Here is a 25445-nt window from a genome sequence, read left to right as displayed (position 1 = left end):
GCGAGGGGCCGGGATGGGCAGTCATCAGTCTTCCCAGGTGTGTCGGGGGGGTCCCTGGCCTGAGCCCCCCGTCCCCCTTTCATGGCCGTCCTGGCACGGAAGGACGGGGGGGGGGAAGCCCCCGGGAGCGGCCTCTCCCGAGTGATGGAGAGCCAGCCCCGTGCCCCCCGCTCCGCGCAGGAAGTGCGATCCCGCCCGGGCCGCTCGCGGTCCCGGTCGTTCGCCAGCGCCCGCAGGGTTAACGGCACCGGGTGGGCCCCCCCGCCCCGCGCGCAGGAGCTGCCCGGCTGCGCGGGGCTAGGTGGGGAGGGTCTCCGAGGCGCTCGCCTGCGGGTCTGCGCAAGCCCGGCAGGGAGCCCCACGGGCGAGTCGGGCGCGCAAGGGTTAATCCCTCGGGCCCGGGAGGGGCGGGCCAGGCCCGGAGCCTCGGAATCCGAGGGCAGCGGGGCCCCTGACTGAGGACTCTGAAGTCCCGAGTGCCATCACCCTCGGGTTCTCGGAGCGTCAGGTCCTGCAATCTCGGATGGCCCCCGATCCCCAGATCCGAACATTCTCCTACTCGGAGCTTTTGCGATTCCGGGGCTCGGCTTCCTCCGGGAGGGAGCGCGGGGCTGCAAGGGTTAACGGGCGGGGCCGGGGTGGGGGTGGGGGTGCGGGTGCGAGCGGCGGGGGCCGCGGCCGCGGAAGTGTTAACGGGACCCAGGCAGGTCCCCCTCTTTCTGGCGAGCTCCGGAGCGCCCCGGCTGTGCCATCCGGAGTCCCCGGGCCGTGCCACCCCGCGTCCCCGGGCCAGCCCCCTCGTTCCCAGGGTCGGGGTGGGGGGGGCGTAACTACGTGCCGGGGAGCGCGGCGGCCCGGGAGGGCTCACCTGTTACTCGGCAGGTGCCCGGCGCACCCGCTGAGTCCCAGGGACCGCGGCTGGGCGGTGGGGACTGGGGTCGCGCGGGCCGGGCTTCCCGCCGGGCGAGCGGCGCGGGGGTGCCCCGCCGCCGCGCCCGCGGCGCCCGCGGTGCCCGGCCCCGCCCGGCGCGGCCACGGAGCGCACGCCTCCTGCCCGCTGACCCTCTGTTTGGTTTCTCGCAGGCCTCTGCCGCAGACATGGAGAAACTCAGGTGAGTGGAGCGCCTTCCGCGCCGGGCTCGCGGGCCGGGTCGGGGCGGGGGCGCTGCAGGGCGGGGGGGCGAGGGCCGCGCGGGAGCGCCTCTCCGGAGCTGCCCGCGGCGCGGCGGGCCCGGCCGGGGTGCCGTGCGTGGCGCGTGTGTGCGCGGCGAGACAATGGGGCGCCCCCGCCCAGGACCCCGCGGCCGGCCGGCCGGGGCCGCTGCGGCGGGGGCGGGGGTGCACCGCCCGGGCCGGCGGCCTCCGTGGCCCCGCGTGCCCAACCGCGGACTCGGGATTGTCCCGCGGGACCCTCTGGGCTTCCGCTCCCGCTGCTCCACTCGGGTCTCCGGCGCCGGCTGGTCCCCTCACCCCCCAGCAGACAGTTGCCTGGTTCTGGGCTTGTAAGTTTACGCCTGGTGGGGGCGGGGGATGGAGACCTCGCCGCCGGCGGAGCAGTCCCGTCTTGGGGCCATTTGGGGGTATCCCGCGACGGCGTCTGGGGAGCGTCCCCGCCGCCTCCCTCCGGGCGCTAAACTTTCGCCCTGCTGTGCTCCCCGGGCTCCGCGGCTGCAGGCCAGGGATCAGCCGGTTTGAATATTCATGACTTCCTCCGAGACTTCCCTCGGCCGCCCTGACCCCCACTTTGGGAACACCGCCCCCGCCCCCCCCCCCCCGTGTTTTCCTTCCGGAGTCGGAGCCGAGGCGTCGTGTGGGCAGCTAGCTCGGCTCTGCTTCTAGGTTTCAGCCCCGCCAGCCCAGGCCGGTAGGGTCTGCCCGCGCCCTCTGCCCCTCCAGGCCAGAATTGACATCCATGGGTGGGGGGCAGGGGCTTGAGGTAGCAGGTGCCTGCGATCCCCGAGGGTCAGGGACCCAGCAGGGCCCTGGCTGGTACCAGGGCAGGTTCCTGGGTCCACGGGCGAGGGGCCAGGGCCTCCCAGGTAACTCAGTGCTCAGAGGGCCTGGGGACAGGTAGGCTCACTCGGAGGCCCCAGGCTGGACACCAGAGCACGGCATTCTCCTGGCCACTGAGCTGGGGTGCAGCCCTTTCTTGGGGGTTCCCCGGGGCCAAGACCCATTTTTCCTGCATTGGGAGGAGGGGGTCTAGCCTGTTAGGCCAAAGCTGCTGGCACCCAAGACTTGACGTCTGTCAGCCAGGCCCCTCTTGTCATGGTCAAGGTCTGGGGGGAGGGGGGACTGACGAAGCCCAGGAACAGCAGTGCTGGCTCTGGCCACACAGGTGAGCTCCGGCCTCCGACCCCAGGCCAGGCCCCACAGGCACCCCACATTGGCTGTCCTCTCCCCAACACCCCCACGGCGTGGGGTGGGGGAGGGGAAGGTGGGACTTCGGCAAAAGGGGGCCTTCATGGGGCGCCCCAGGCCGGCCTTGAGGGGTGGGGTGGCTCCCTGCTGCTTTCTCTGTCCTTCGCTCTCCCCCGCCAGCCAAGGCTCCTGAGCTCCCCTCCTGTGCTTTGAGTGACAGTGACGGAGACATAGCCCAGCCTAGGTGGGGACAGAGGTGGGTGGCTGAGCCCAGCGGGCCGGTGACCCCAGTGAGCAGATCCCCTGCCCGAGCTGCGGAGGGCGCCAGGCGTCCCCGTGCCCGGCGGGCTTCCCCGGGCGGACCCTAAAGGCCAGGGCCTGGGTCCTCGTTCCCTGGGCCACGTGGCCGTGCGGCCGAGGCCGAGTTCTGGAGCTGGCAGGCCCCAGGCCGCCTCCCCAACCTGGGGAGGGTCTGCCCTCCTCTGCCCCCCTCCCCGTGGGCGTTCTTAGAGGTGCCTCAAGGCCTTCCCATGCCGCTTCCCAGCCTGCTTCCCAGGGGGCACGGGAGCTGCCCCCACACAGCGCCCTGCCCCACACTGGGTGCTGGTCCGGCACCCAGAGGCCCGGAGGGAGCGAGGGAGGGGACCATGGGTCAGGGAGGCCTCCCACGGGGAAGTCACAGGGCCTGGGGTCCCGCAGACCCAGTGTCTGGCCAGTCCCTGGCCCTCTCTGGACCTCAGCTTTCATGTCTGTAAAGTACATGTTCCCATCGCCCCCACTGTGCAAGACTGTTGGGAGCATGATGCCCCCCACCTGGGACCCTGCCTGTAGCAGGGGGCCTGGCAGGGGTGCCCCCGGGGGGCACCAGAAGCTCGGGACTGTGGGCTCCCCAGACAGCCGCAGACGCATCTCTGGTCTGAGCGAAGGGACCCTGGCGGGGCCTGGGCCGGGGCCGGGCCCGCCTCCCAGCCCTGAGCTCGGCCAGACCTGGGGTCTGAATGGAGGGGGCAGGCTCTTTGCCCCGCCCCGCCCCGCCCCCCAGCATGGCTCGTGGGAGGTCCAGTGAGTACGTCGGAATGGGCGGAAGGGCCGAGCCCCTGGGACCCTCTGCAGCCGCCCTGTGGGCAGGCACACCGCGCGGCTCTCCCGCCGCCGCCGCCCTCAACCCAGGTGCCCGGCTCCCGCCGCAGTCCGCCTCTGAGTCCCACGCGAGCCGTCACCGCCGCGCCTCTCTGCTTTTGCCCGTGCGGTTCCTTCTGCCCAGGATGCCCTCCCGCCTGCCTTCCTGTCCACATGACAAACTATTTGTCCTCCCTGTCAGCTCTTCTTTGTGGCTCTTGTGACCCTCCCGACCCGGGGGCTCATTCCCTCTGTGTGCCGACTTCCACGCTGGGCGCCGAGACACAGCAAGCCCCAGGCCAGCCCTGCAGAATAGGGACAACCCCACCCGCAGACCCTCCCAGGGAGCCCAGACTGGAGACCCTGGCCTGACAAATCAAGGTGGGCTTCCTGGAAGCAAGGACACGTGAGCACAGGGTTGAAGGAAGAAGAGCAGTTTTGCAAGGACAGATAGAAAGGGCCTTCCAAGAGCAGCAAAGGCCCGAGGAAGCAGGATGCCTTCAGGGAGGGGGGCGGGGAGGGGGCCCCCGAGGCTCCCCTGGGCCCCTGGAGTGTCCTGTGCCCACCCCATCGCAAGCACAGCCTGGCTCTGACCCTGGCAAGGGCTGGTGCAGGTAGGGCCCCCTCAGGTCCGGCCACCTGTTGTGCGCCCCCTGCCCCCCGCCCCAGCTCCCTCAGTTAGCCCGCCTCTGACTGCTTGGAGAACTCTTCCAGGGACACGCCAATATTTGCAGATACTAGCAAGTCCCAGCCGCTGGGGCTCTGCAGAGCCTGCCCACCTCTAATCCCCACGTTAATCCCTCCTCTTCCTTCCTCTGAGCGGAGCCCCTCTTCCCTCACCCCCTGCCGCGCGGCCGCTTTCTTTGCACCCGGCCAGGGCCGGCTCCTTCCGCTGTCAGCAGCAGTCCCCTCCTCTGTCATCCGGGAAAGCGGGTCAGTTGCCTCGCATGGGGCCTGGGACTCAGGAGGTGCCCGGGAGACCCAGAGCTATTCCCGGCACGCGTCCACCCCTGTCCCCAAAATAGAATTTTTCAAAGTTGTGAGCTGTGATAAGCATCCAGAAAAAGTAATCAATATCCGGAAGCTGAGTTCTGCCACTTGGTGACCACCGCTCTGGTGACGTTGAGCGCGGCCAGCCCCCCACGTGCCTCCCGAGACCCTGCCCCGAGCACAGCCCCGTCCAGCTCCCCTGGGGTCTCCAGAGTCCCGACTTCTGTGACAAGCGGTCCTGCTTTCTTCATGGCTTGGCCCCGCAGGACAGCACCCCTGAGCAACAGTCCCACTTGCCGGGACTGTGACCTCACCTACGCGGAGGCTTTCCCCGCGGCTTTCAGGCCGGCCCTTCCGCCAATCACCCCGCTGGCGAGAGTCGCCCTTGCTGGCGAGCGGAGCTGTCTGTCGCCGGCTGTCTTGGGGAATGAATGGCATGTGTGAGCGAAATCACTTCAATCTTGTTCTTCATTGATGGGAGTCTGGGTGGCTTCCAGCCCCGACCGGCGAGGATGAAGCTCCCGTCCAGGTGCTGTGGGGACCGCGGGCTGCGTGTCTGGGGGGTGTCCCCGAGGGCAGCGCTGCAGGGGCACAGGGCACACTTGTGGGCAGCTTTAGAAGATCAGGCCACATTCTCCTGGGTGCTTCTGCCTGTCACGTCCCCGTCCCAGCAGCACGTGGAGTCCCTGCGTCTTCACAGCCTCCTGACCCTTGGCACCATCAGGCGGGGGGCACGGGGATGTCTGGGGTGGCACGAAGTGCCCTTCCCCGGATGGCGCCTGCTCGGGCTTCCTCCCTTGTGGGGCCCGAGTGCAGTTTCCCCGCCAAGCCGTCCTGGGGGTCTCGAGCTCTGCAGATCGTCCCTGTCGGTTACACGCGTGGCAAAGGCACCTCCTGCTGTTGGCTGGTTCTCCCTCTTCAAATGCTCCGCTGATGAACAGAAGTTATTTCTAATTCTGTTGAATGTTTTCGGCTTTTCCTTTTGATGACAGCCTTTGGTGTCTCGTTTCAGAAACTCCTGATGCCATGAGGGTATCGACATTGATTTTTGTGTATGGTTTGAGGCTGGGCTTTTTTTTTTTTTTCTCCTTCCTGCTTTTCATGTGGACACCGAGTTCCTGCTTATACGGTTTGATTCATTCATAGGATGGGTATTTGTGGTTGTGGTTCTGCCCAGGACAGACGCTGTTCTCCATGCTGGAGGGACTGTGGGGACACGCCCGGCTGGTGTCCTAGAGTAGAGACAGCCGGGCATCAGGTTGTCATACACATGTGAACCGCACTAACCTCAGGTGCCTTGGCCTGCTCCCCTCTAGCCACCATGCCTTCCCACGGTTCCTCAAACACAGCAGGCGGCTCCCGCCCCAGGGCCTTTGCACCTGCTGTTCCCGTCCGCCTGAAAGTCCTTCCCCACATATCCACATGGCTCCTGCTTCCCTTCCCTTCACATCTTTCTCATGGTCATGGGGGGGGGGCTTCCCTAACCACTCATTCTGTTTATTAGTACACCCCACCCCCACCCCCTTCCCTGCTTTGATTTTCCCTGACACCCCATGGACTTGTGGTTTTTATTTTTCTTCTTTATCATCTGTCTCCCCCCACCTCCTGAATAGCATCCCACTGGTGACCCCCAATGCTTAGAACTGGCACATAGTAGGTGCCCCCCTCCCCTCCCTTGGTCCTCAGGGAGTAGTGGTTTTTTTTAAATTTGTTTTTTGTTTTGAAATCACCTGCTGAGCAGTCCCAAGAGCTCTGAGCCTCCGGGGGAGGGATTTGGCCTCAACTCTCCATCTCTCACCTCCTACTCTGTCCCCGCAGGCCCAGTCCCTCCCTGAGTGTGGCCCTTCAAGGCTCTCTGCTCCACTTCCAAACCTGATCCTACTGGAAGGAAGTTGCTGGACTAATTCTCACTAAGATGTGAATGACTGCCTCACTGTGCTTTCTCCCTTTGGGAACCAGGGCATTACAAAGGGAGCCTCCACAGGAACTGTTCTCGCTTAGCTTCCTCTGCCCTTCTCTTCAAAGTCCGCTGTCCCCACAGCCCACCTGAGTCCTGGCTGTTTGGCAGAGGCTCTCTGATGGCGCGTGTGGTTACGAAGGCAGCATCACCTGGGTTCGAATCCCAGTTCTGAGGCTCACTGGCAGCGTGGCCTCGGGCCAGCTTCCGAATCCCTCTGATCCTCAGTCCCTGTCTGTAAGATGGGGGCAAGAGTAATCGCAACTACCGTAGAACACGTTTGGAGGCTTGAGTCGTGGGCGTGGTGCCCGGGCCGGGGCTGGCTGCTACCTGCCTGCCTCCGCCCCGCCCCCCGTGGTTTCGTGTTGCCCAGGCCCCGCCTCCCCGGCCGCTGGGCCGGTGGAGGAGAGGACCCCAGGAGGTGGGACGGCGCATGTGACGGGCAGCCCGACTGAGTGAGGACCCCGAGAGGATTTCGGAGCTGGGGTCAGGGCGTCAGCTCTGCACACCCCCATGTCACTGGTCCCAGGGGCTGGGCACTTCAGAGCAAGGCCATGCCACACGCCCGCCTCTCTGCGCTCGGGGTCCTGTCCGCTCCGCTGACAGCCGGCAGGCGAGCCCCGACCCCTGCCAGGCGCGTGCCCAGCCCTCTCCTGGGCGCTCTCACTCTGCTCCCACAACAGGCAGAGACTTGCTTCCTGTCCCCACCCCTCGAGGGGCCCCGTGGCCTCCGTCGCCACGGAGTCGCTGCCCCCCGTGGTGGGGCATGTGGAGCTGGGACGCGGCGGGGGGGCACGCCAGGTGCTGGCTGGGCGAGCTCAGCAGGACGTGGCACTGGCTCTCCTGGGCCCCTCGGCCCGTGGCCAGCAGCGGGGGGGCTCTGCCAGGGCGGGGTGTCCGCTCTGTGTCCTGGGCCCGGGCTGGGACACCACTGGCAACGTTTGGAGTGATGGCCTTGCAGAGGAGGCCGCCCCCGGGGTGCGGGTTCCTCATCTTGGCACTGTGCCCCCTGGCCAGCCGCCCCGATACGGACCCTGCCCCCCCAGGCCACGGTGCCTCCACCTGGACCGAGGGCGGCGCCCACCAGGCCTTGGGGAGCCGGCAGGGAGGGAAACCCCGATGGCCTCCCCCGCGACCGAGAGGGGGTGGTCACAGGGAGGTGGCGCAGGAGGCCCTCAGGGCCCCAGCGCCCTTTTGAGCTTTGACTACAGAGGGGAAACTCAGGCCCAGAAGGGCAGCCTTCTTCCAGCGTAAGGGCTGAGGCTCGACCCGAAGGTCGTAGCTCCAGTCCTTTTCTTCCAGACTCGGTGTCCCCCTGGGAACTATCTCTTGGGGGTGTGGGAGGTGCGGGGCGGGTGGGAGCTGAGCGCGGGTGGGGCCAGCCGCACACTGAGGGCACCGGAGAGCCCACGGGGCGTGAAGGGAGCGTGGGGGCGGGGCAGCTGCACCCCGCCCCACAGCCCGGTGTCACCGATGAGCCCCCCACAGTCCTGATTACCTTCACGATCCCCCGAATTCTGGAAAACAGGCCCTCCCGCCGATCCAATTACCGTGTGCCGTGCCTGTGTGCAGTGGCGAGCCGGCTGGTGAGGCGGTCCAATTAGTGCAGCCAGCGTGGGTTCCTTGGTGGGCAGCAACGCATCCCGTCACCAGAGGGTTCAGCAGCAGCCGCTGCTCGCCTGGCGCCAGGGCAGGATGGCGCGGCTAGGGGGTTAATTTGGGAGCCCTGTAGGCAGGTCCTTGGGGTGTGGGGCCAGCCCATGGTCGCTCCAAACGCCAGTCCTCCCTGCGGGCACCCCCGGAGCACTGGGGGTGGGCAGCAGGTGTGGCCGAGGGGCAGGGGAGGGACCGGGTGTGCACAGTCCGCCCTCCAGGCCCCTCAGTCTACGGCGGGGGGAGGGGGACGGACAGGAGAGCTACAGCCGCCGCGCAGTGCCCATCTGGGTGCTAGGAAAGAGGAGGCAGGCCCAGGGTGGCCAGGGCGTGGGAGGGCTTTGAGGGCCCGCTGGACGGCTCGCTCCACCTCTTCTGGGGCCGTCTCCTTAGGGTCCCATCCTGGCTCACCCGCCACAGGGACAGCCCCCAGGCCCAAGCCTGCCACCAGCCCTGCTGTGGCCGCAGCTGGGGCACCCGCTCAGGGCTGGGCACTCGGGGCCTTCGTCCCACCCCGCTGGCTGGGGCCGGGCCACGCCCATGCATTGGCCACGCCCATGCCTTAGCCACGCCCACCCCAGGGTGGGGTCTGCCCCGCACCTCCCCGGGCCCCCCAGCTGCATCCTCTGCACCGACCACCGGGCGCTACCCTTCCCTCCGGGGCCACCAGATGGCCTCCTCTCCAGGCGCTCAGGCCGCCCAGGGGAAATCGAATTTCAGACCCAACAGCTGGATAAGGGTTAATATAAGTGCGTCCCAGGCGATGAACACTTACTTGTTGTTGATCCGAAATTCAGCTTCCACCCCCTTGTGATCATTTCGGGGAGTTCAGTCTTCATAGGAGGCAGCTTTGTTGGGCCTGGCCCGAAAAACCAAACCAAACCCTAGAGCCCCAGAACCCTGGGCAGCAAAGGCCCCAAGCGGGGGCCACTGCGTGTGCAACGGCGGGCGGCCGTGGCCGCAGCCGGTCGGCTTGGGGTGGGCGCCCCCCTCCGCGCCTCGGGGTGCTCGTCGGTGCGGCGCATCTGCGCACGCGTTTGTCTGCTCACCAGTTGCTTGTCCGGCTCTCCTGCGAGCCAGGCTCCGGGAGGCCTCCGCTGCAAAGCTGCGCCGGACGCTACACAGGGAGCAGAGGGACAGCCACGGGTGCTGGGGACAGGAGTCCGGGCGGCAGAGGCCGCAGGTGCGGAGGCCCTGAGGCTGGGGGCGCCGGCTGGGCTGCAGGCTGGAGGGCCAGGGCGGGGGTGAGGGGTGGGGGGGGAGGTGCGGCCCAGCAGGCGCTGGGGAGGCCCTGCCCATGGGGGGCACCTGGGAGATGCAGGGGCAGGTTTGAGCAGGGGGTGGGGGTCTGGCTTGGTTCTCAGCAGGACCAGGGGCCTCCAGCCCCTTAGAAGGCCGGGCCACTGTCCCATAAGAGCAGCCGGACCCAGGGTGGCCATGGGTGACTCGGGGAGAAGTGGAGGTTGTGTCCTGGAGATGAGGCTTCTGCTGTGAGGTGGGGGGGGGGGGGGGTCGCGTGGGCCCCGCAGGTCTCTGCTGCCGGCCGGAACCCGAGGGGACCCATGGTATTGGAGGCTGCGGTCACCCAGGGGTGAGTGTGCGCAGGGGAGAGCAGCAGTGGGAGGCTGGCTCGCGGGGACCCCCTGGAGCCGGGCCGGCGAGGGCAGCCGGGGGCGGGCGGGGGGCTCCTGTGGGAGGCGCGAGGGGCGGGGGGCTGCTGGAGCAGGCCCACATCCCGTGAGGGCTGTTCGGTGAAGCGGAAGGGGCAAGAGCCAGGTGAGCGCTGGTCCTGGGAGGGTGCGAGTGAAGGCAGACGTCTCCATGGAGCAAGGGACGCGGTGGCACCTGGAGGGTCCAGGGAGGCGTTTTCTTGATATGGGAAAAGTAGCTGCATGTTCATATGCTGGAGAGAATGTTCCAGAAGAGAAGGCAAGATGGAAACTCCCATGGCATGGAGGGCGGGCCTAGCGGCTTCTCCATAGTGACAGGCGGAGTCAGGCCGGTGCTGGTCGGTGGGTAGACCCGGCAGGGGCCCCGGTGGACGTTCCCTTTGAGGAAGCAAGGTCGGCAGCCGTGAGAGGGGCTGGGGGCAGAGGTGCTGGGAGGCGGAGGAGAGAAAAGGAGGCGGAGGGCGCCATCCTGCAGGCGGCGGCGGAGGGGCGGGCAGTGCAGCGAGTGGGTCCGTCAGCTCTTCCTGCTGTCTCTGACGGGGGGCAGGCACCGGGTCCCCGGACCGGGGGCCCCCACCACGGCGGGGCGTGGCCCCAGCGTTAGTGCCAGGAGAGAGCGGTGGGGCGGGGGCGTGCCGGAGTGACTTAGTGGCTGGCCGGCGGTGAGGACAGAGCGGGTGAGGGACTGTGAGCAGCTCTGGCACTGAGGGGTGAGGGCCCTCGGGGAGCGAGCTGCAGAGAGTGGGGTCGCTGCACGGTCCGCATTGATGGAGACACGGTGGGCTCCGCAGGGGGCCTGGGGCGGGGCCCAGACTCCCCCTGCCCCTCCCCAAGCCCTGCAGGCCCCTCTCCGTGGCACCAGGCCCCTCCCGCCCCGCCCCCCAACCCGCGCTCCTTCTCCAGCGCTGGTCGTGCACGTCTGTGTGCCAGGCTCACACGTCCCGTGCCCCTGACGGCCCCCCATCCAGCCCTGGGGCCTGGAAGCCAGCATGTCCCCATCCATCTCATCTCCCTGCCCCTGTGGCCGGAAGAGGTCGATGGAGCCCCAGGCCGGGGTCCGGAGGCCTGGGCTGGGCCTGCCCTCACTTGCATCTGATTTTCAAGTCGCGCAGGTGCCCTGGGCCCGGCCTTAGCCGGCAACCCCGGTCTGATGAGGGTCACTGTGGACATCGGCGGGCTGTGGCCTGCTGAGAGCGGCACTGAGGGGCACGCAGGGTCTGTGCCCCACTGTCCTAGGCGGCTCTGCCCGCTCTGCAGGCCCCCGGAGCTCTGCTATTTATCTCTGTCCCCTGCTCTCTCCGACTAAGGCTGCCCAGAGGCCTTGGGCACCATCACACCTGGCCACCAGGTGCTGGGACCCTGAGGAGGAGGGGCAGGCACAGCTGCTGCACCCAGAGAGCACCCTCTGCATCGTAGGGATAGCACAGAGAGCTCTAAGACCCAGGGGAAGGCCAGGGAGGGCTTCCTGGAGGAAGCAAATAGGGTGAACCAAGAGCAGGGAAGGGGACCTGCAGGGGGGCAGCATCCACAAAGTCCTGGGGGCGACTCTCAAGGTGCCCTGTCCACCACCCAGGCTGTCCTGCTCTGCCCTGACCCTGAGCACCCCGGGTCTGCCCCCCGACCAACCGAGGGCTCAGCAGGGCACAGTGCCGCCAGCACCCAGCACGCAGGAGGGAGAGGGGCCGTGGGAGCAGAGCTGCAGCCGCCTGATAGGTGAGGCGAGACTCAGAGTTTCCTGCGGCCCCCCAGCCTCCCCGCTTCGGGCAGGGAGGCACCCTGGGCTGAGGGGAGGGCGGTACAGGGTTCCTCTGGGCCAGGGGACCGCAGGGCCCTTTGCAGATGTCCAGTTAGAGGAGCCCCTGCTCCTCATTGGGCCGCCCACGCTTTGAGGACAAGGTGGGCGGGCTCCCCGGTCAGCATCGCGGCCGTGGGCTCCCCCAGCACACATGCGTCCACACACGCGCATGGCCTTCCTTGGGAGCTTTGCACACGGCCTGGGGGGGGGCGGTGTCTGCATCCCCCCCGCTGTGCCTGTGGTGTTACTGGTGTCAGAGGTCAGCAAGGGGTGTCCAGGGCCCGGCCGGTGTCTCTGAGCCCCACCGCGGTGCCAGCAGGCGCCTGGCTCTGCTGTCCTCCAGGGGGAAGCGTAGGGACCCAGCAGGAAGCAGGGTGGGCCATCCGGTGGGGCCACAGCCACGCCGCCCTGGACCCCCCGCAGGGCGCCCGCCTGGGGGCTCTGGCTGGCCGGGGCCAGACCACCTGTGGGAGGCGGCTTAGTGAGAAGTAACGTGTGAGGCGCCGCGGTCGGCACCAGGAGACTTGTCATCTCAGCACGGGGGGGGACCGTTGACCCGGCGTGGAGCCCCGGCAGGAGGTGCAACCGCCTTGATTGCCGCGAACCTCAGTTTCCTCATCTGTGAAGCGGGTGCTCTGAGACTAGACGAAGAGGCCGGTGCACGTGCCTCGGGCGGGTGGGCCCTCGGAAGGTGCTGGGGTGTTTGTTGGCCATTCGCATCCACCTGTCCCTCGGGAAAGGTCCGGAGTGGGCTCCCACGGGACACAGCGGACGGAGTCAGCTCGGCATTGACCAAGGTCAAGGGGAATAGAGGAGGGCTCTCTGGAGACATTCAGTGGGAGAGGCGTTTCCTACAGGGACCGCCTTCCTCCCGGGGAAAGCGGGAGGTGCAGCCTTCAGCCAAGGCCCAGGAGCACCCTGTGGGGGACAGGGGGCGGGGACAGGGGTTCTGCAGGGATGCACCCCTGCACCCTCCAACAGCTGTCCTGAGGAGGGCCAGTCCCCCCAGGGAAGGACAGACAGGCAATCAGTTTTCTGCCCCCTGGAGAGTCGGGGGTGGGGGCAGGCTGGTCCAAGAGGCAGGGCCTGGGGGTGGGACAGGCCTGTGAAGGGCCCAAAGGCAACGTCCTGGGCTAAGGGACAGGGACTGCAAGGACAGAAGTCCTGAGGTGAGGAGGACGGGCCAGCACAGAGCGAGGAGGGGCCGGTGCGGGTCCCGGGGACAGAGACTTGGGGTGAGGAGTCATGGGGAATTTTGAGCAGAAGCGGGGCGTGGTCTGGCTGGGCCTAGTGACGCGCCAGCTGGCTGCTGGGGGGATGTTTGGAGCTGGAGACCTGCACCGTTGCTCAGCAGCAAACAGGGCAGTGACTCAGCCCCTGCTCGCTGACAACCCCCAGGTCCCCCCGGGGCGCTGGGTGGTGAGGAGTTAACCTGGAGCTGGAGGAAGGGACTGCCACCCTGGCAGAGGGGACACGGGGACAAAGTCACCAGGATGCAAAGCTGCCTGCAGCCTGTGAGGAATTACAAGCAATCTGGCATTGCCAGAGTGTGACTGGGGCAGGCGCCGGCAGCCGCGGCCATAGGCTGTGCCCCTGGGCACGCCACAGGGACGCGCGCCCTCGCCCGGCTGTGGGACAGCTTCGGCCCCTTCAGACTCCTTCGGCCCCGCCAACGCCCCTCCAGCCGCCTCGCGCCCAGCCCCGTCACATTGCCATAGGCCTGCAGGGGAGCAGAGAGGGCGGAGAGCCCAGGCCAGAGCCCCGGTGGCCGCAAGTGGTGGAGGGGCAGCAGGAGGCAGTCTGGGACTGATGGGGAGAGATGAGAAAAGGGAGGGAGGAACCAAGGAAGCCTTCCTGGAAGAGGTGGCACTTAAGCCTCACAAGAAAGGAGGGGGTCTGGGGACGCAGGCAAGGGCCATTCCGGCAGGAGGGGACGGGCCGCACGGATCGTGCCCTGGAGGACGGATGTGTGTGGCCACGTTTGGAGGGACTCAGAGAAAGGAATGAAGAGGCCACTGGTCCCTTTCAGAAGGGGGAGATGGAGGGAGGTCCAACTGGCTTGAGAGCAAAACATCCGGTCATCCTGCCTTCAGGCAGCTGTGTCGGGGTCAGGGTCCAGCCCGGTCAGTGTCCCCGGCCCAGGTCGGGGCGCTGGCGGCCCCCGCTGGCTGCAGCCATCTGCACCTGTCCTAACGGGGCTGACGAGGTCGCTCCTCCCAGGCTGAGATGTGGGACGCGCCTGGTTCGGGCTACGAGTCCCTTCCCCACCCCTGTCCCTGAAGACCCACGGCCGGTCCAATAGCCACCCAGAGCTGGCCTGGCTGGTCTGGTCCACACCCCACACCCCTGCCCCGTCCCTGCGCCAGCCACTCCCTGGAGGAGGAGCCAGGCCTCTGCTGACGTCCAGAACCCCCGCTGCTCCCGGGGTCCCAGCACACCAGACACACAGGGTGAGGGCACCGAGATCACTGCAGCCCTCGCGACTCAGTGCAGGTCACCTGGCGCCTGGGCCAACCCTCTGTCCATCTAGTGGCAAGCGCAGGAGGGTGGCCTCATGTGCCCTGCTGGCGGTGACCCTGAGCCTGGTCAGCACCCCTGGGGCCCGAGGCTCGGTCACGCCGGCTCACTCAACGGCGGTCGCTGGCCCTGCCGAGAACCCGACGGCAGGTGGCTCGCGCCCTCGCTTCTGTCCGGGGCACAGTGGCCTCCCGCCGCAGGCCCAGCCCCGCGGGCAGGGCGGCCTGTTTGGCAGCCGAGGGAAGTGGGGCCGCTGCCAAGGCGGGGAGTGCCCCTGCCGTGCCCTGCGCACGTCACATCCTCGCCAAAGATCTTCCTCTCTTTTTGGACCAAAATTTATCCTTAGTAAAAATTTTCCTTTGATTTTTCTCGTCCTCACCGCAGGAATTAGGACAGAACCAGCAAAGTATAAAAGAAGATTTAGATTACCCAGAATCCCACCTTCCAGCGTCCCAAAGCAACAGTCCTTTCCTTCCGTTGTTTTCTGGGGCCTCTGTGGGCGGCTGTTTTTTCGGTGGGATGACACTGCCCTTTCTCCTCACGCCCTGGTGCTGGGCACCACGCCGCCCAGCGGTCTCGGGAGCCTCCCTCTGTCGGGGGCCGGCGGGCCGCCAAGACCCCGAGAGACCGCGGGAGGTGCCCGGCAGGCTCACAAGGCTCGGATGGACGCCCTCTTCCCCTCCATAGGGCGGTGCTGTCCCTTCTCACTTTTGTGCATGCTGCGTCCACCCCACCCACCACGCAGCCCCCACAGGCCACAGGCAGGGCAGGGTGAGAAGGGGTCCCGAGGAGGGTGAAGCGAGCCTGCCCGGGCCCCCATGTGTCCCAGGCCCCAGCTCCCGCGCCCGACTGTCCACACACGTCAGCCCCCACCCCACCTCCCAGTGGGCCCTGCAGGCGAAGACCAGCAGTCGCCTGGTGAACCCAGAGCTGGGGAGCCTGCCCCAGGGCTGCCCCCGGGGCTGCAATGCAGGCGCAGGCCCACGAAGGGACAGGGCGCCAGAAGGTGGCCCTGCCCCCGGCGGGACTCGGCGCTGTCAGTAGCTCGGATGTGAGGCTGGCCAGCCAGGGCGGCAGGAGCACAGGCAGGGAGCACCCCCGTCCCGACCCCGCACCCCCAGCCACCCCGCCCAGGTGCCCCCGGCCGGCTGGCGGCGGCCCCCCCTCCCCGCGGGGTGTGCCCCTGGAGGCCTGGCGCGGCCCCACCCCGATCTGAGCAGCTCTGTCCTCTTCGCCCACAGGCTGCGCAGCCCCTGGGTGCCCTCGTGCCTCGGGCAGCCCCGCGTCCTGCAGGGCCGGCTGGCCAGGTCCTCGCCCTCGCTCTGGGACAGGTAACATGCCTGTTGTCTCCGCGGCCCCTGGTGTCCCTGCATCCCTTGTCCACGCCAACTCCCCAAGGCAGATGGGCAGGCCCCGAGAAGGAAGGGCGCCATACACCGGCACGTCCCCTGCTCCCTTCCCGGAGGCCAGCGACGCCCTCGTGCCCCACACCCCGCACGAGCGAGCTTATCCCTCTTTCCCGGGAGGCAGGACAGCGTCTCCGGGCTTCCCGTGGGCAAGGAGGGAACGGGGGGTGCCCACCCCCCAGCCGCCAGGTCAGGTTCAGATCCCGCTTCACCTCGCCCGGACTCAGGGGACCTCACCAGGCTGCGATCTGAGCAGGGTTCCCCAGCCCCCGCCCTGACCCGGGGGGGCGTGGCATTGGCAGGACCTCCCCACCCTCCCTGTACATCTCGGGGTCGTTCCGGGTGCCAGGGCCTGGAGCCAACTCCCATGGGGCGGAGGCCAAGCTGCTGAGCCCGGGCTGCCAGCCCCCCCACGTCCCCAGCTTCCACATGGGGCCTGACTCCAGCATCGTCGCTCAATGGTTCCAATGTCCCAGGGAGGGGCCGGGGCCACAGCGACAGCCCTCCTCCCTGGGTGGGGGCACACACCCGCTTACGGGCAAGGAGGCAGGCTGAGGTCAGGCAGGGTTCGGGCTGGTGCCCTGGAAGGGGAGGGCCGTTCAGGGACCAGACCAAGGTGGGGACACATCCAAAGCTCCTGAAAAGCTGAACCCCAACACTTGGTGACAGGATGCAAGGGGCAAAGGGGTCACCACGGCCTTTCACAGTCTGACTGGGGACTGAGGGTGGCCGTGCCCTTGCTGGGGCAGGGAGTGGTCAGCGCTGGACATATCGAGCGTGAGGGGCTTGTGGGTCGTCTGGGGGGAGAGGCCGGTGGGTGGCTGGACCTGGGGGAGCAGGGCCCTGGGAGGGGTCTGTGCGGGTCCGGATGTAGGGGCTTCACTCTGAGACGTGCGGGGAGGGGCGGGGATGCAAGCCAGGGTCCCAAGGACCAGGCTGGGCAAGGTTATGGGGCCTGCAGACAGGGCAGAGCCGGGGTGGCAGAGATGGGCAGTGATGGGGCCCTGGGGGTTGCTGTGACCGAGTATCCCGGTTGGCAAGCAGGCGGGCCGCGGCGGGGTGGAGTGAGGGCGTGCGGCCAGCCGGGGAAGGGCTGGGGTGCAGCTCGGAGTGGCCGAGTGTCGGCTCAGGGCGGGCGGGAGCGGCCTCTGAGGGGCGGCAGGACAGAGCTGCCCAGGACGTTGGGAAAGCCACCCAGAGGCCAAGGGCAGACCGAGACGCTGAGGGTGGGCACCTCGGGAGTGGGAGGTCACTTCCCGGGGCCCCGGGCGGTTCCGGCTCGGCCTAGAACCCAGCCCACAGCTCTGTCATGTTTTCCTCCCACACTCGCCTCATTGACAAAGCTGTTCCCTTGTCATGGTGTCTCCCCTGAGACCGCAGCCTTGCAGGGCGCACTTGTGTTTGTCTTACTTGGGGCTGGGAGGTGCCCTGAGAGAGGCGGGGCGGGGGGCGGGGGCAGAGGATGCGAGAGGGCGGTGGTGGGCGGGTTGTAGGTGCGGCTTACGGGTCACCGGAGGGGTGGGCCTTGTGCGAGGGCAGGGCCCCCGCTGTGCCTGTGTTGGGTGGGGGGCCCAGGTCGGGATGAGAGGCGGCTCCGAGGGGCGCTGTGGGGTTTCCGGTGGACACTTGGTCTCCAGGGTGGAGCGAGGCCGGTGCGAGAGGCACAGTGAGCTGGGATCGCAGGTCTCAAGTGCCAGGGTCCAGAAGCGCCCAGCGATGGCCCGGGTGTGTGGCTAGAGGAGGGGGTGGCCACGGGGCTCAGGGCCACGGGGTGGCTGGGTAATGGCCTTGCCTCCACAAGGGCACAGATCCCGCTGGTGCCTGGGACAAGGGCTGCCATAAGCCCTCAGCCCTCAGCCCGGGACATCTCTCTGGGCAGAACTTTTCTCGGACCAGGGCTTTGTGTCCAGGGGACGAGATGGGGACAGCCCCTCCTTCCCAGGGGAAGCATGCAGTTCAGGGGGCGGTTGATCCAATGTCTCTGCTTTCTGAGCATCAGGGCTCAGTGTCCTGGGGCCCATCTGTGGGGAAAATAGAGCCTCAAGAGCGGGGCCTGGGCCCTGGAAGGCTTCCTGGAGGAGGGGGAATGAGTGCAGGCCTGGGCTTTCCTGACCGTCCAATGCTGTGGGCAGCTAGCCGACCACCGTTCTGGTCGCTGGGCATCCCTGCCTGCCCTCTCCCTGGCCCGGACGGCGCACAGCTCGCTGGGGCCACACAGCCAATTTAGGGGCGGGAGGCTTGGTCTAGGGCATGGCATTGCCATCTCTGGGCCGCAGCGTCCTTTCCCAACGCTGCGGAGGAGCAAAAGTGGGGCCACGCGTAAGCTGTGACGTCCAGAAGTCGTCCTCAGGAGCCTGGGTGCCGATGGGCGTTCTCCTCCTGTCCAGGGTCCCGCAGCCCCCCAGTCACTGGCCGGGTTCTGTGGTCAACAAGGTGACTCCGCAGGGATTGACTTCTGACCGGGCGCTGCTGGAGGCATAAGGACTGACCCCGAGGGTCTCTAAGCCTCGAGGGGGGCCCGCTGGGAAGGGGTCGTGGGTGGCGCCCGCGCGCCCGCGCGAGTGTGTGAGTGCGGCCGGGCGCACGCGGCGCGCACCCGCGGCGCGCCCGGCGGGCCCGCACGGGCCTCAGTTTCCCGCGCTCAGCGCCGCGGCCCGGCCCGCCGCCGCGTGTCGTTGCAGCGCGCTGCAGGAGCAGAAGGGCGAGCTGCGCAAGCGGCTGTCCTACACCACGCACAAGCTCGAGAAGCTCGAGACCGAGTTCGACTCCACGCGCCACTACCTGGAGATCGAGCTGCGGCGCGCGCAGGAGGAGCTGGAGAAGGTCACGGAGAAGCTGCGCAGGTCAGGGGGCGGGGCGAGGCGGGCCGGGGGCGGGGCCGGGGCGGGGCTCGGAGACCTGCGGCGCCGGCGGGCGCTCTGCCTCGCGCGAGCCGGCCGCTCCAGCCGCTCCGGCCGCAGGTGGGGGGCCCAGGGAAGGTAAACTCTGTTTCCAAAGCCGCGCTTTGTGCCAAGAGCTACTGACCCAGGATGTGAACCTGGTCTGGCCACTGCTGGGGTCAGGCTCCTTCCGGCCACCTCCCCATCCCCTGCTCACTCCTCCGTTCCTACAGCACGACCCGAAGCAGCCATCTCCGGACCCCAGCTGGCTCCCCAGGGCCCAGCCACTGTCCCCTGAATCCGTGAAGGGAAAAGTGGCCTCTAGCCCTGGAGATGAACCAGAGTTTAGGCGCAGTTCCCTTGAGCAGCACGGCAGTGAGCCAAGTGCCCGGCGGAGTGTGGGACCCGAGTTATTACTCCCTTAAAAACCAAACTTTTCCAAGCACACTGTTCTTCTGCACACTGAAGATGGAGATCTTTTGGAAATGTATTACACCTCCCAGCCTCCTTTAGGAGGGATGCAAAGAGAGCGCAAACTGTGCTGTTGGCTTGGCTTCTTTTAACTATTTATAGGGCCTCGTGGCTGGAGCTGCCTGAGACAGGACTTGCCGGAGACGAGGCTGTTTGTCCCTCCCCGAAGGGCCCCATCCTGCTGGACTTTTTAAACGTCACCTAGAGTCCTGGGGGAGCCAAGCTTGACAGTCTAGGTTAAAGTCTCAGCTCTGCCACTTACTGCTTTCAGTACCTCTAGCCTCGATTTCCCTATTGTCAGTGTTGGGGGTGGGGGAATGCCACGAGACACAGGTTGTCCAGGGGACCGTCACAGTCACTGTCCCAAGCTCCTTCGCCGTCACTCTCACCCCACGCTCCCCTCCGCCGTCACTGGGGACCGTGTCCCCCACTGACGCTCACCCAGGGCCCAGCCCCCAGTCTTCAGTGCTCTCCCTCCTGATGGGCTACTGAACGGGAACCCCATAGCCAGGCCGGCCAGCACTGGGTGTGGACCGCGGGCAAGCTGGCTCCGAGCGAGGGCCCAGCACGGCTGCCTGCGAAAAGCAGGCCTCCCCTCCCGTCTTCCAGGGCCCTCGGCCCTGGCCCAGGAAAGGCTCCCAGCCAGGTGCTTTTAGCCAGGGGAGTCCAGCCTTTTGGCATCTCTGGGCCACAATGGAAGAAGTGGGCTCTATTCACAGCCATCCTGGGGCCGCGGATTGGACACCCTAACTGGATGTTGTCTGCTCTGTGGAGGAGCACTTAGACCAGGGGGTGCCCGGTGGTGGGCCGGGCCGGGCCGGGCCCAGCCCAGCGGTGGCCCCGTTGCCTCCTGTTCCAGGATCCAGAGCAACTACATGGCGCTGCAGAGGATCAACCAGGAGCTGGAGGATAAGCTGTACCGCATGGTGAGGGCCACCCCGAAGCCCGCGGCCCCGCCCAGCACCCCCGCCCCTGGGTCCCCGCTCCCTTGGGGCCTCGCTGGCCTCGCCGTATCCCCTTGCCCAGGCAGGAGCTGGGCCACAGGCCTTATTTCCTGGCACAGCCATGTCCCTGCTGCTGCCATCACAGCACCGGGCCTGCCCCGCCCTTCCCACACCGAGTTGGGAGGGTCTCTTGGTTCTGTCAGGTACCTACCGGGTCTCCACCCCGCACCTCAGCAGCCGGCGTGAGCGCCCAACCTGGAAGCGGGCGAGCAGGGCCCGGGGAGAGAGGACAAGCACAAGGGATGGTGCCCCCAGCTCAGCATCAGCCCAGGGCACAGGCCCGAGCTCAGGCCCTGAGTGAGCCAGAGCCAGGTGTGCGCCCCAACTGTGGTCCTCTTACCCTGCGGAATGAGCGAGCCAGTGCTGGCACCTGGCCCCGGGGGATGCTGGAGACACTCCCGCGCCTGCCCGCCTGCCCCCACACCCCGCAGTGCTGCCTTTCCTCTGCTGACGGCTGGCTAGCCCGCGGCATGGAGGGGCCGAGGGGTGCTCGCGGACTTCGGAGGCTTCTAGATCTGGCCGTCCTGGCGGGGCGGGGCGGGTGCTCTTGCCTCCCCCGCCCCCCAAGGCAGGAGTTCTCTCTCCTTCTAGCTCAGCTACCAGCTTCTTGTTTTTGAAAATCAAAACGAGCGTTCAGCACCTGCCTGCCTTCACGGTGCTGTCAGCCAGCCATATGGCAGGCAGGCCTGGGGACCAGGCTGGCTCTGCTGGGACCCTGGACTGGGCCCTTTCCTCTCCGAGCCTCAGTTTCCCAGTCTGTTGAGTGAGATGGGCCAGGCTTCATGCTGAGCACAAGGCTCCCCGGCTCAGCCTCACCCCAGGCTCCTGGAAGTGCAGTCCTACTCTCTCACGGCGCAGATGAGAAACCCAGGCTCTGAGAGGCAGCGACTCACCTGCGGCCATCTGGCTTGGTGGTGGCGCAGAGTGTGAGCCTGGGGCGCTCTGTGGCCCTCCAAGCGGCTCACCGTGATGCACTGCAAGAGGGCACATAGGAGCCCTTAGGGAACAACTGGGCTTGAGCCCCAGGCCTGGGCTGACCGCTGACTACCGACCGCCTCCTTCTGCTGCCCCTCCCCCTCCCCAGGGCCAGCACTATGAGGAGGAGAAGCGAGCGCTGAGCCATGAGATTGTTGCCCTCAACAGCCACCTGCTGGAGGCCAAGGTGACCATCGACAAGCTGTCGGAGGACAACGTGAGTGTCGGGTCCTTCTGGCCCTGCAGCCCCCGGGTTTGAGGGGCCGTCGTGGGAGGGCAGGGCTGCCTCGCCGGACACACTGCCCGGGGCGTCCTGGAAAGAAACGGGACCCGAGGCCGGGAACACTGGGCTGCACTTTCTCACTCAAGCCAGGGCTTCCCCGCCCCGTGGGCACGGGAGCCATGTGGCCGCCCACAGGAACCGACGTCAGGGGCCCCAGCAGGTGGGCCCAGCCGCCCTCCGTGGATCCCGGACCGCTGGCCATGCACTCACTGATCAGTGCCCGCGCCCTGCCAGACCCTCCGGGGCTCTGAGAGTACAGTGTGAACAACACGGCCCACGGTCCCCTGCCCGTGTGGGGTCCACATCTGAGCAGGGAAGACAGACGGTAGACAAGCGCTCCCACTGTGTGGTATGTTAGAAGCGCTCAATGTTGCTTAGAAGTATCAAGCAGGGAACAGTGCCGGGCGTTACCAGTTGCAGGGCTGGCAAACTTCAATAGGACGCTTCTGGAAGCGGCGGCGGAGCCAAGACCTGAAGGGGGAGGGGCAGCCAGCCCCGCCCTGCAGGGTGTCCAGGGACGAGTGGCCCAGGGGGGCCTGGGGGATTCGGAGAACAGCAGAGGGGCCGGAGTGGGCTCCTCGTGGGGGCGCAGTCCGGAGCCGAGGCCCAGCAGGCGACGGGAGGCCACGTTGCGTAGGTGCCTGCGGGGGTCTGGGTTTTACTCCGAGTAACACCGGGGGCCATCGGAGGTTCTCGAGCAGAGGAGTAGCCAGACAGGACCTCTGCTTTACTGGGCTCACGTGGCCGCCCTGCTGAGAACACACCGTAGGGACAAGGGTGGGTGCGGGGAGGCTGGGGGTGGATCGCGGCAACAACCTTGGTGAAGCCAGTGGCAGCTTGGCCGGGATGGCAGCCGCAGAGGTCGGTGGGAGGGCCTGGGTCCTGGGCCTGTTCTGAACCCGAAGAGGAAACAACAGGACTGACAGATCTTGGATGTGGGTGTAAGAGGAGGCCATGGTCCTGCCATGCTCTGGCGGGGGGCAGGGGAGGTGGGCCTGGGGGAGGAGTAGGAGGCGGGCTCCGCGGCACAGGGACACTGGAGAGGAGACACAGGTCTGCGTTTGGGGCGGAGGCCGGCATCTGCGTGGTGTCTGCCTGGTGTCTGTGCCACAGGTGGGCCGAGGCCACGGAGGAACGCGCACAGATGCAGGGGCAGGCCCGGGCAGGCCAGGCAGTGCCCCCGGCCCCCGATGCCAGGGCAGCCTGTCTGGGGCCTCGCGAGGGATCAGTTCTCAGCTCTCGGCCATCTGCGCCCTTTCTGGGAGGCCCAAGGAGGTCCTGAGGGGGCTGCAGACCCAGCTTCCCTCCACTGTGCAGGCCCAGTTGGGGCGCCAGCCTCACACGGCAGGTGTAGGTGAGGGGAACAGGTTGGGGGGTTAGCAGGGGTCCCGCCGGCCAGAGCCCACGTGAGCTGCAGGACACCAGTTCTGGTGGCACTGGGCCCGTTGTTGGACCCTGCCTCTTTGATGTCCAGCCCTCGCTGAGGAGGGTCCCCAGGTGGGGGCGGGAGTAAAGGCCCGGCCACAGGCACATGCAACAGAGATTTTCCAAAGGCGAAACCAAATCCTCTGAGTCCTACTGTTTGCATCTGTTTTCAGCTCAGGAGGCTGAGTGGTCCCCGCCTGGACCTGGGCCACACAGCCCCGTGCGCTCTGCCCCGGCCCAGCCCTGCAGTTACCCTGCTGCCCGACCCCACTCTGAGCACGGGGCGAGAGCAGGGAGGCAGGGATGGGCGGTGGCAGGAGCTGCAGGCCGGCCCGGGCCTCGCCGCACCGCGCCCCGCACCGAGCACTCTGCGGAGACTCCCGTCTTCCTGCCCAGGGCCTCCCAGGGTTCAGGGGCCAGTGGGGGCCCTTCCTCCACCGCTGCCCCACCAGGCGAGAGGCTTCCCTCTGCAGCCGCGCAGGCCGGCCGCAGGGACCCCTCCAGGCACCAGCAGCTCCCAAGGCCCCCATTCCGTAGGCGGCAGCGTGTGGCCCGGAGGGGGCGGCCCCGGTCCTGCCCTCAGCATGAGGACCCCACCCGCCGGGCTCCAGTCAGGGCGGCAGGGACCCCAGCGGACGAGCCCAGGCCAACGCCTTCTCTTGTCTTTTAGGAGCTCTATAGGAAGGACTGCAATCTAGCGGCCCAGCTGCTGCAGTGCAGCCAGACCTACGGCAGGGTCCATAAGGTGTCCGAGGTAACGCGAGCCCCGCCCCCCAGGCGCCCCGGGCCGGCAGCTCGGGGCTCCTCTGTGCAGGTCCCACCCTGAGGCCACCCCCACCTTTGAGGTGCAGATACCGGGTGAGCTGGAGCCCCCCTGCTCCGGCAGGGTCCTGGCCTTCCTGAGACGTGGGGGCAGGCCACCCCACACCCACCCACCCACCCACTCACCCAAGCTGGACAGCCCGCAGACCCCCACAGTGTCCTCTGGGGGTGCTCTCTGTCCCTGCTGCAAGCCCTCCACCCACTGAGCGGCCCCCTGCGAGCCTCACAGAAACTCTGCCGCGAGGTTTGGGCACAGTGACTGGCAGTGCCACCTCGGAGGAAAGAACTGGCCACACACAGGGCCCCAGGAGCCAAAGTCAGGCTGACCCAGGGCCCCCCACCCCCCTCACCCAGGCCTCTGTCCGGACCCCCCTGCCCTGGGCCTGGGCCACTCTGAGACACTCACAAAATAGATCAAACAGTAGCGGGACGTCCCCACAAGGCACCAGGCGCACCTGTGGAACTGCTGGGCGCCTGGCCCTCGATCTTTGTTGCATGTGTTTCTGTCTTGTTCAGAAGCACCGGGGACGCCACCGGGGAGCACGTCATCCCCTCAGTGGGAGGAAATAGGGGGAGGGGACCCCTGGAGGCGCTGGGTCAGGCCGGGGCTCTGGGGGCCCAGCCCAGAGCAGGATGGGGGCCGCGGTGGCCAGGGATCCTCTGGCGCATCCAGGGGCGCCCCATGGGAGGCCCTGGGCAGGTCCCCCTTGGGCCTTCTGTCTGTCGGTGGATTGCCCCCAGGCTGACTTGACCCCGCCCCCGCCCCGCCCCTCCCACCGCCCCCTGCAGCTGCCCTCGGACTTCCAGGAGCGCGTGAGCCTGCACCTGGAGCAGCACGGCTGCAGCCTGCCCTCCCCGCTGTGCCGCCCGGCCTTCGCCGACAGTGTGCCCGCCTGCGTCATCGCCAAGGTGCTGGAGAAGCCCGACCCCGCCAGCCTGTCCTCCCGCCTGTCGGATGCCTCCGCCCGCGACCTGACCTTCCGCGACAGGGCGGAGAAGCCGGGCCTGCGGCCCCCCTACAAGGGGGATGTCTACTGCAGCGACACGGCCCTCTACTGCCCCGAGGAGCCACCGCGCGACCGGCGGCCCAGCGTGGACGCATCTGTGACCGATGTGGGCTTCCTGCGGGCTCAGAACTCCACCGACAGCGCAGCAGAGGAGGAGGAGGAGGCCGAGGCGGCGGCCTTCCCGGCAGCCTTCCGGCGCGAGGCCTTCCCAGGTTACGCGGGCTCGCTGCCCACGTCCAGCTCCTACTCGAGCTTCAGCGCCACGTCCGAGGAGAAGGAGCAGGGCCCGGCTAGCACGCTGGCCCCGCCACAGCAGGCCGTCTACGTGAACAGCCGCGAGCAGCGGTTCCAGCGCCCGCCTCCCCCTGCCGCCTACCAGGGCAGCCTGCGCTTCGCCAAGGCCGCGGCGGCGGCGGCCCCGCTGGAGGCCGAGGTGGCCCCAGGGTTCGCGCGGACCTTGTCCCCCTACCCAGCCGAGCCCTACCGCTACCCGACTTCCCCCGGCCCCCAGCAGGCCCTGGTGCCCCCAAACCTGTGGAGCCTGCGCGCTAAGCCCGGGTCGGCCCGGCTGCCCAGGGAGGACGCACGCAGCCAGTGGCGGCCCCTGAGCGTGGAGGACATCGGCGCCTACTCCTTCCCGGTGGCGGCGCGACGGGCCTCACCCTGCAGCTTCCCCGAACGCTACTACGGCGGGGGCAGCCCGGGCGAGAAGGCAGAGGGCCGCGCCAGCCCCCTCTATGCCAGCTACAAGGCCGACAGCTTCTCGGAGGGCGACGACCTCTCCCAGGGCCGCCTGGCAGAGCCCTGCTTCCTCAGGGCCGGCGGCCCCGCCAGCCCAAGGCCCAGCTATGCGGCCAGTGAGGGAGACGGGGAGAGGCTCGGGGGGCGCCTGTGCGGGGTGGCCGACAGCCCTGAGCCTGAGCACAGCCTCCATAGCTCCAGAGACTCCTTGGAGCCCAGCTCCATGGAGGCCTCCCCCGAAATGCACCCCGCCGCCCGCCTGAGCCCCCAGCCGGCCTTCCCGCGGACTGGGGGCTCGGGGCTGAGCCGCAAGGACAGCCTCACGAAGGCCCAGCTCTATGGAACCTTGCTCAACTGAGCGCCCGTCTGC

The 25445-nt window shown here is 67.8% G+C and overlaps 1 protein-coding gene across 2 annotated transcripts; it reads left to right on the top strand.

Annotated features, from left to right (window-relative positions):
* BEGAIN (brain enriched guanylate kinase associated) lies at positions 1–25433 on the top strand. Of its 2 annotated transcripts, XM_054567667.1 has the most exons (7): positions 1–37; positions 1084–1112; positions 18150–18311; positions 19678–19744; positions 20907–21014; positions 23176–23259; positions 24117–25433. In XM_054567667.1, exons 1-7 carry the CDS (start codon positions 14–16, stop codon positions 25431–25433), a joined length of 1791 nt encoding a protein of 596 aa, XP_054423642.1. In that variant the 5' UTR covers positions 1–13. The 2 variants fall into 2 exon arrangements, with proteins under 2 accessions (XP_054423642.1, XP_054423643.1); XM_054567668.1 differs by lacking the exon at positions 23176–23259.
* Positions 25434–25445: the final 12 nt, after the last annotated feature.

The sequence above is a fragment of the Pteronotus mesoamericanus genome, unplaced genomic scaffold (genome assembly GCF_021234165.1).
Source record: "Pteronotus mesoamericanus isolate MK-2021 breed Mesoamerican mustached bat unplaced genomic scaffold, CSHL_Meso_final contig_192, whole genome shotgun sequence".
NCBI classification, from domain to species: domain Eukaryota; kingdom Metazoa; phylum Chordata; class Mammalia; order Chiroptera; family Mormoopidae; genus Pteronotus; species Pteronotus mesoamericanus.
The sequence above is the reverse complement of the archived record's forward strand: the minus strand, read 5'-3'. Positions and strand labels throughout refer to the sequence as shown.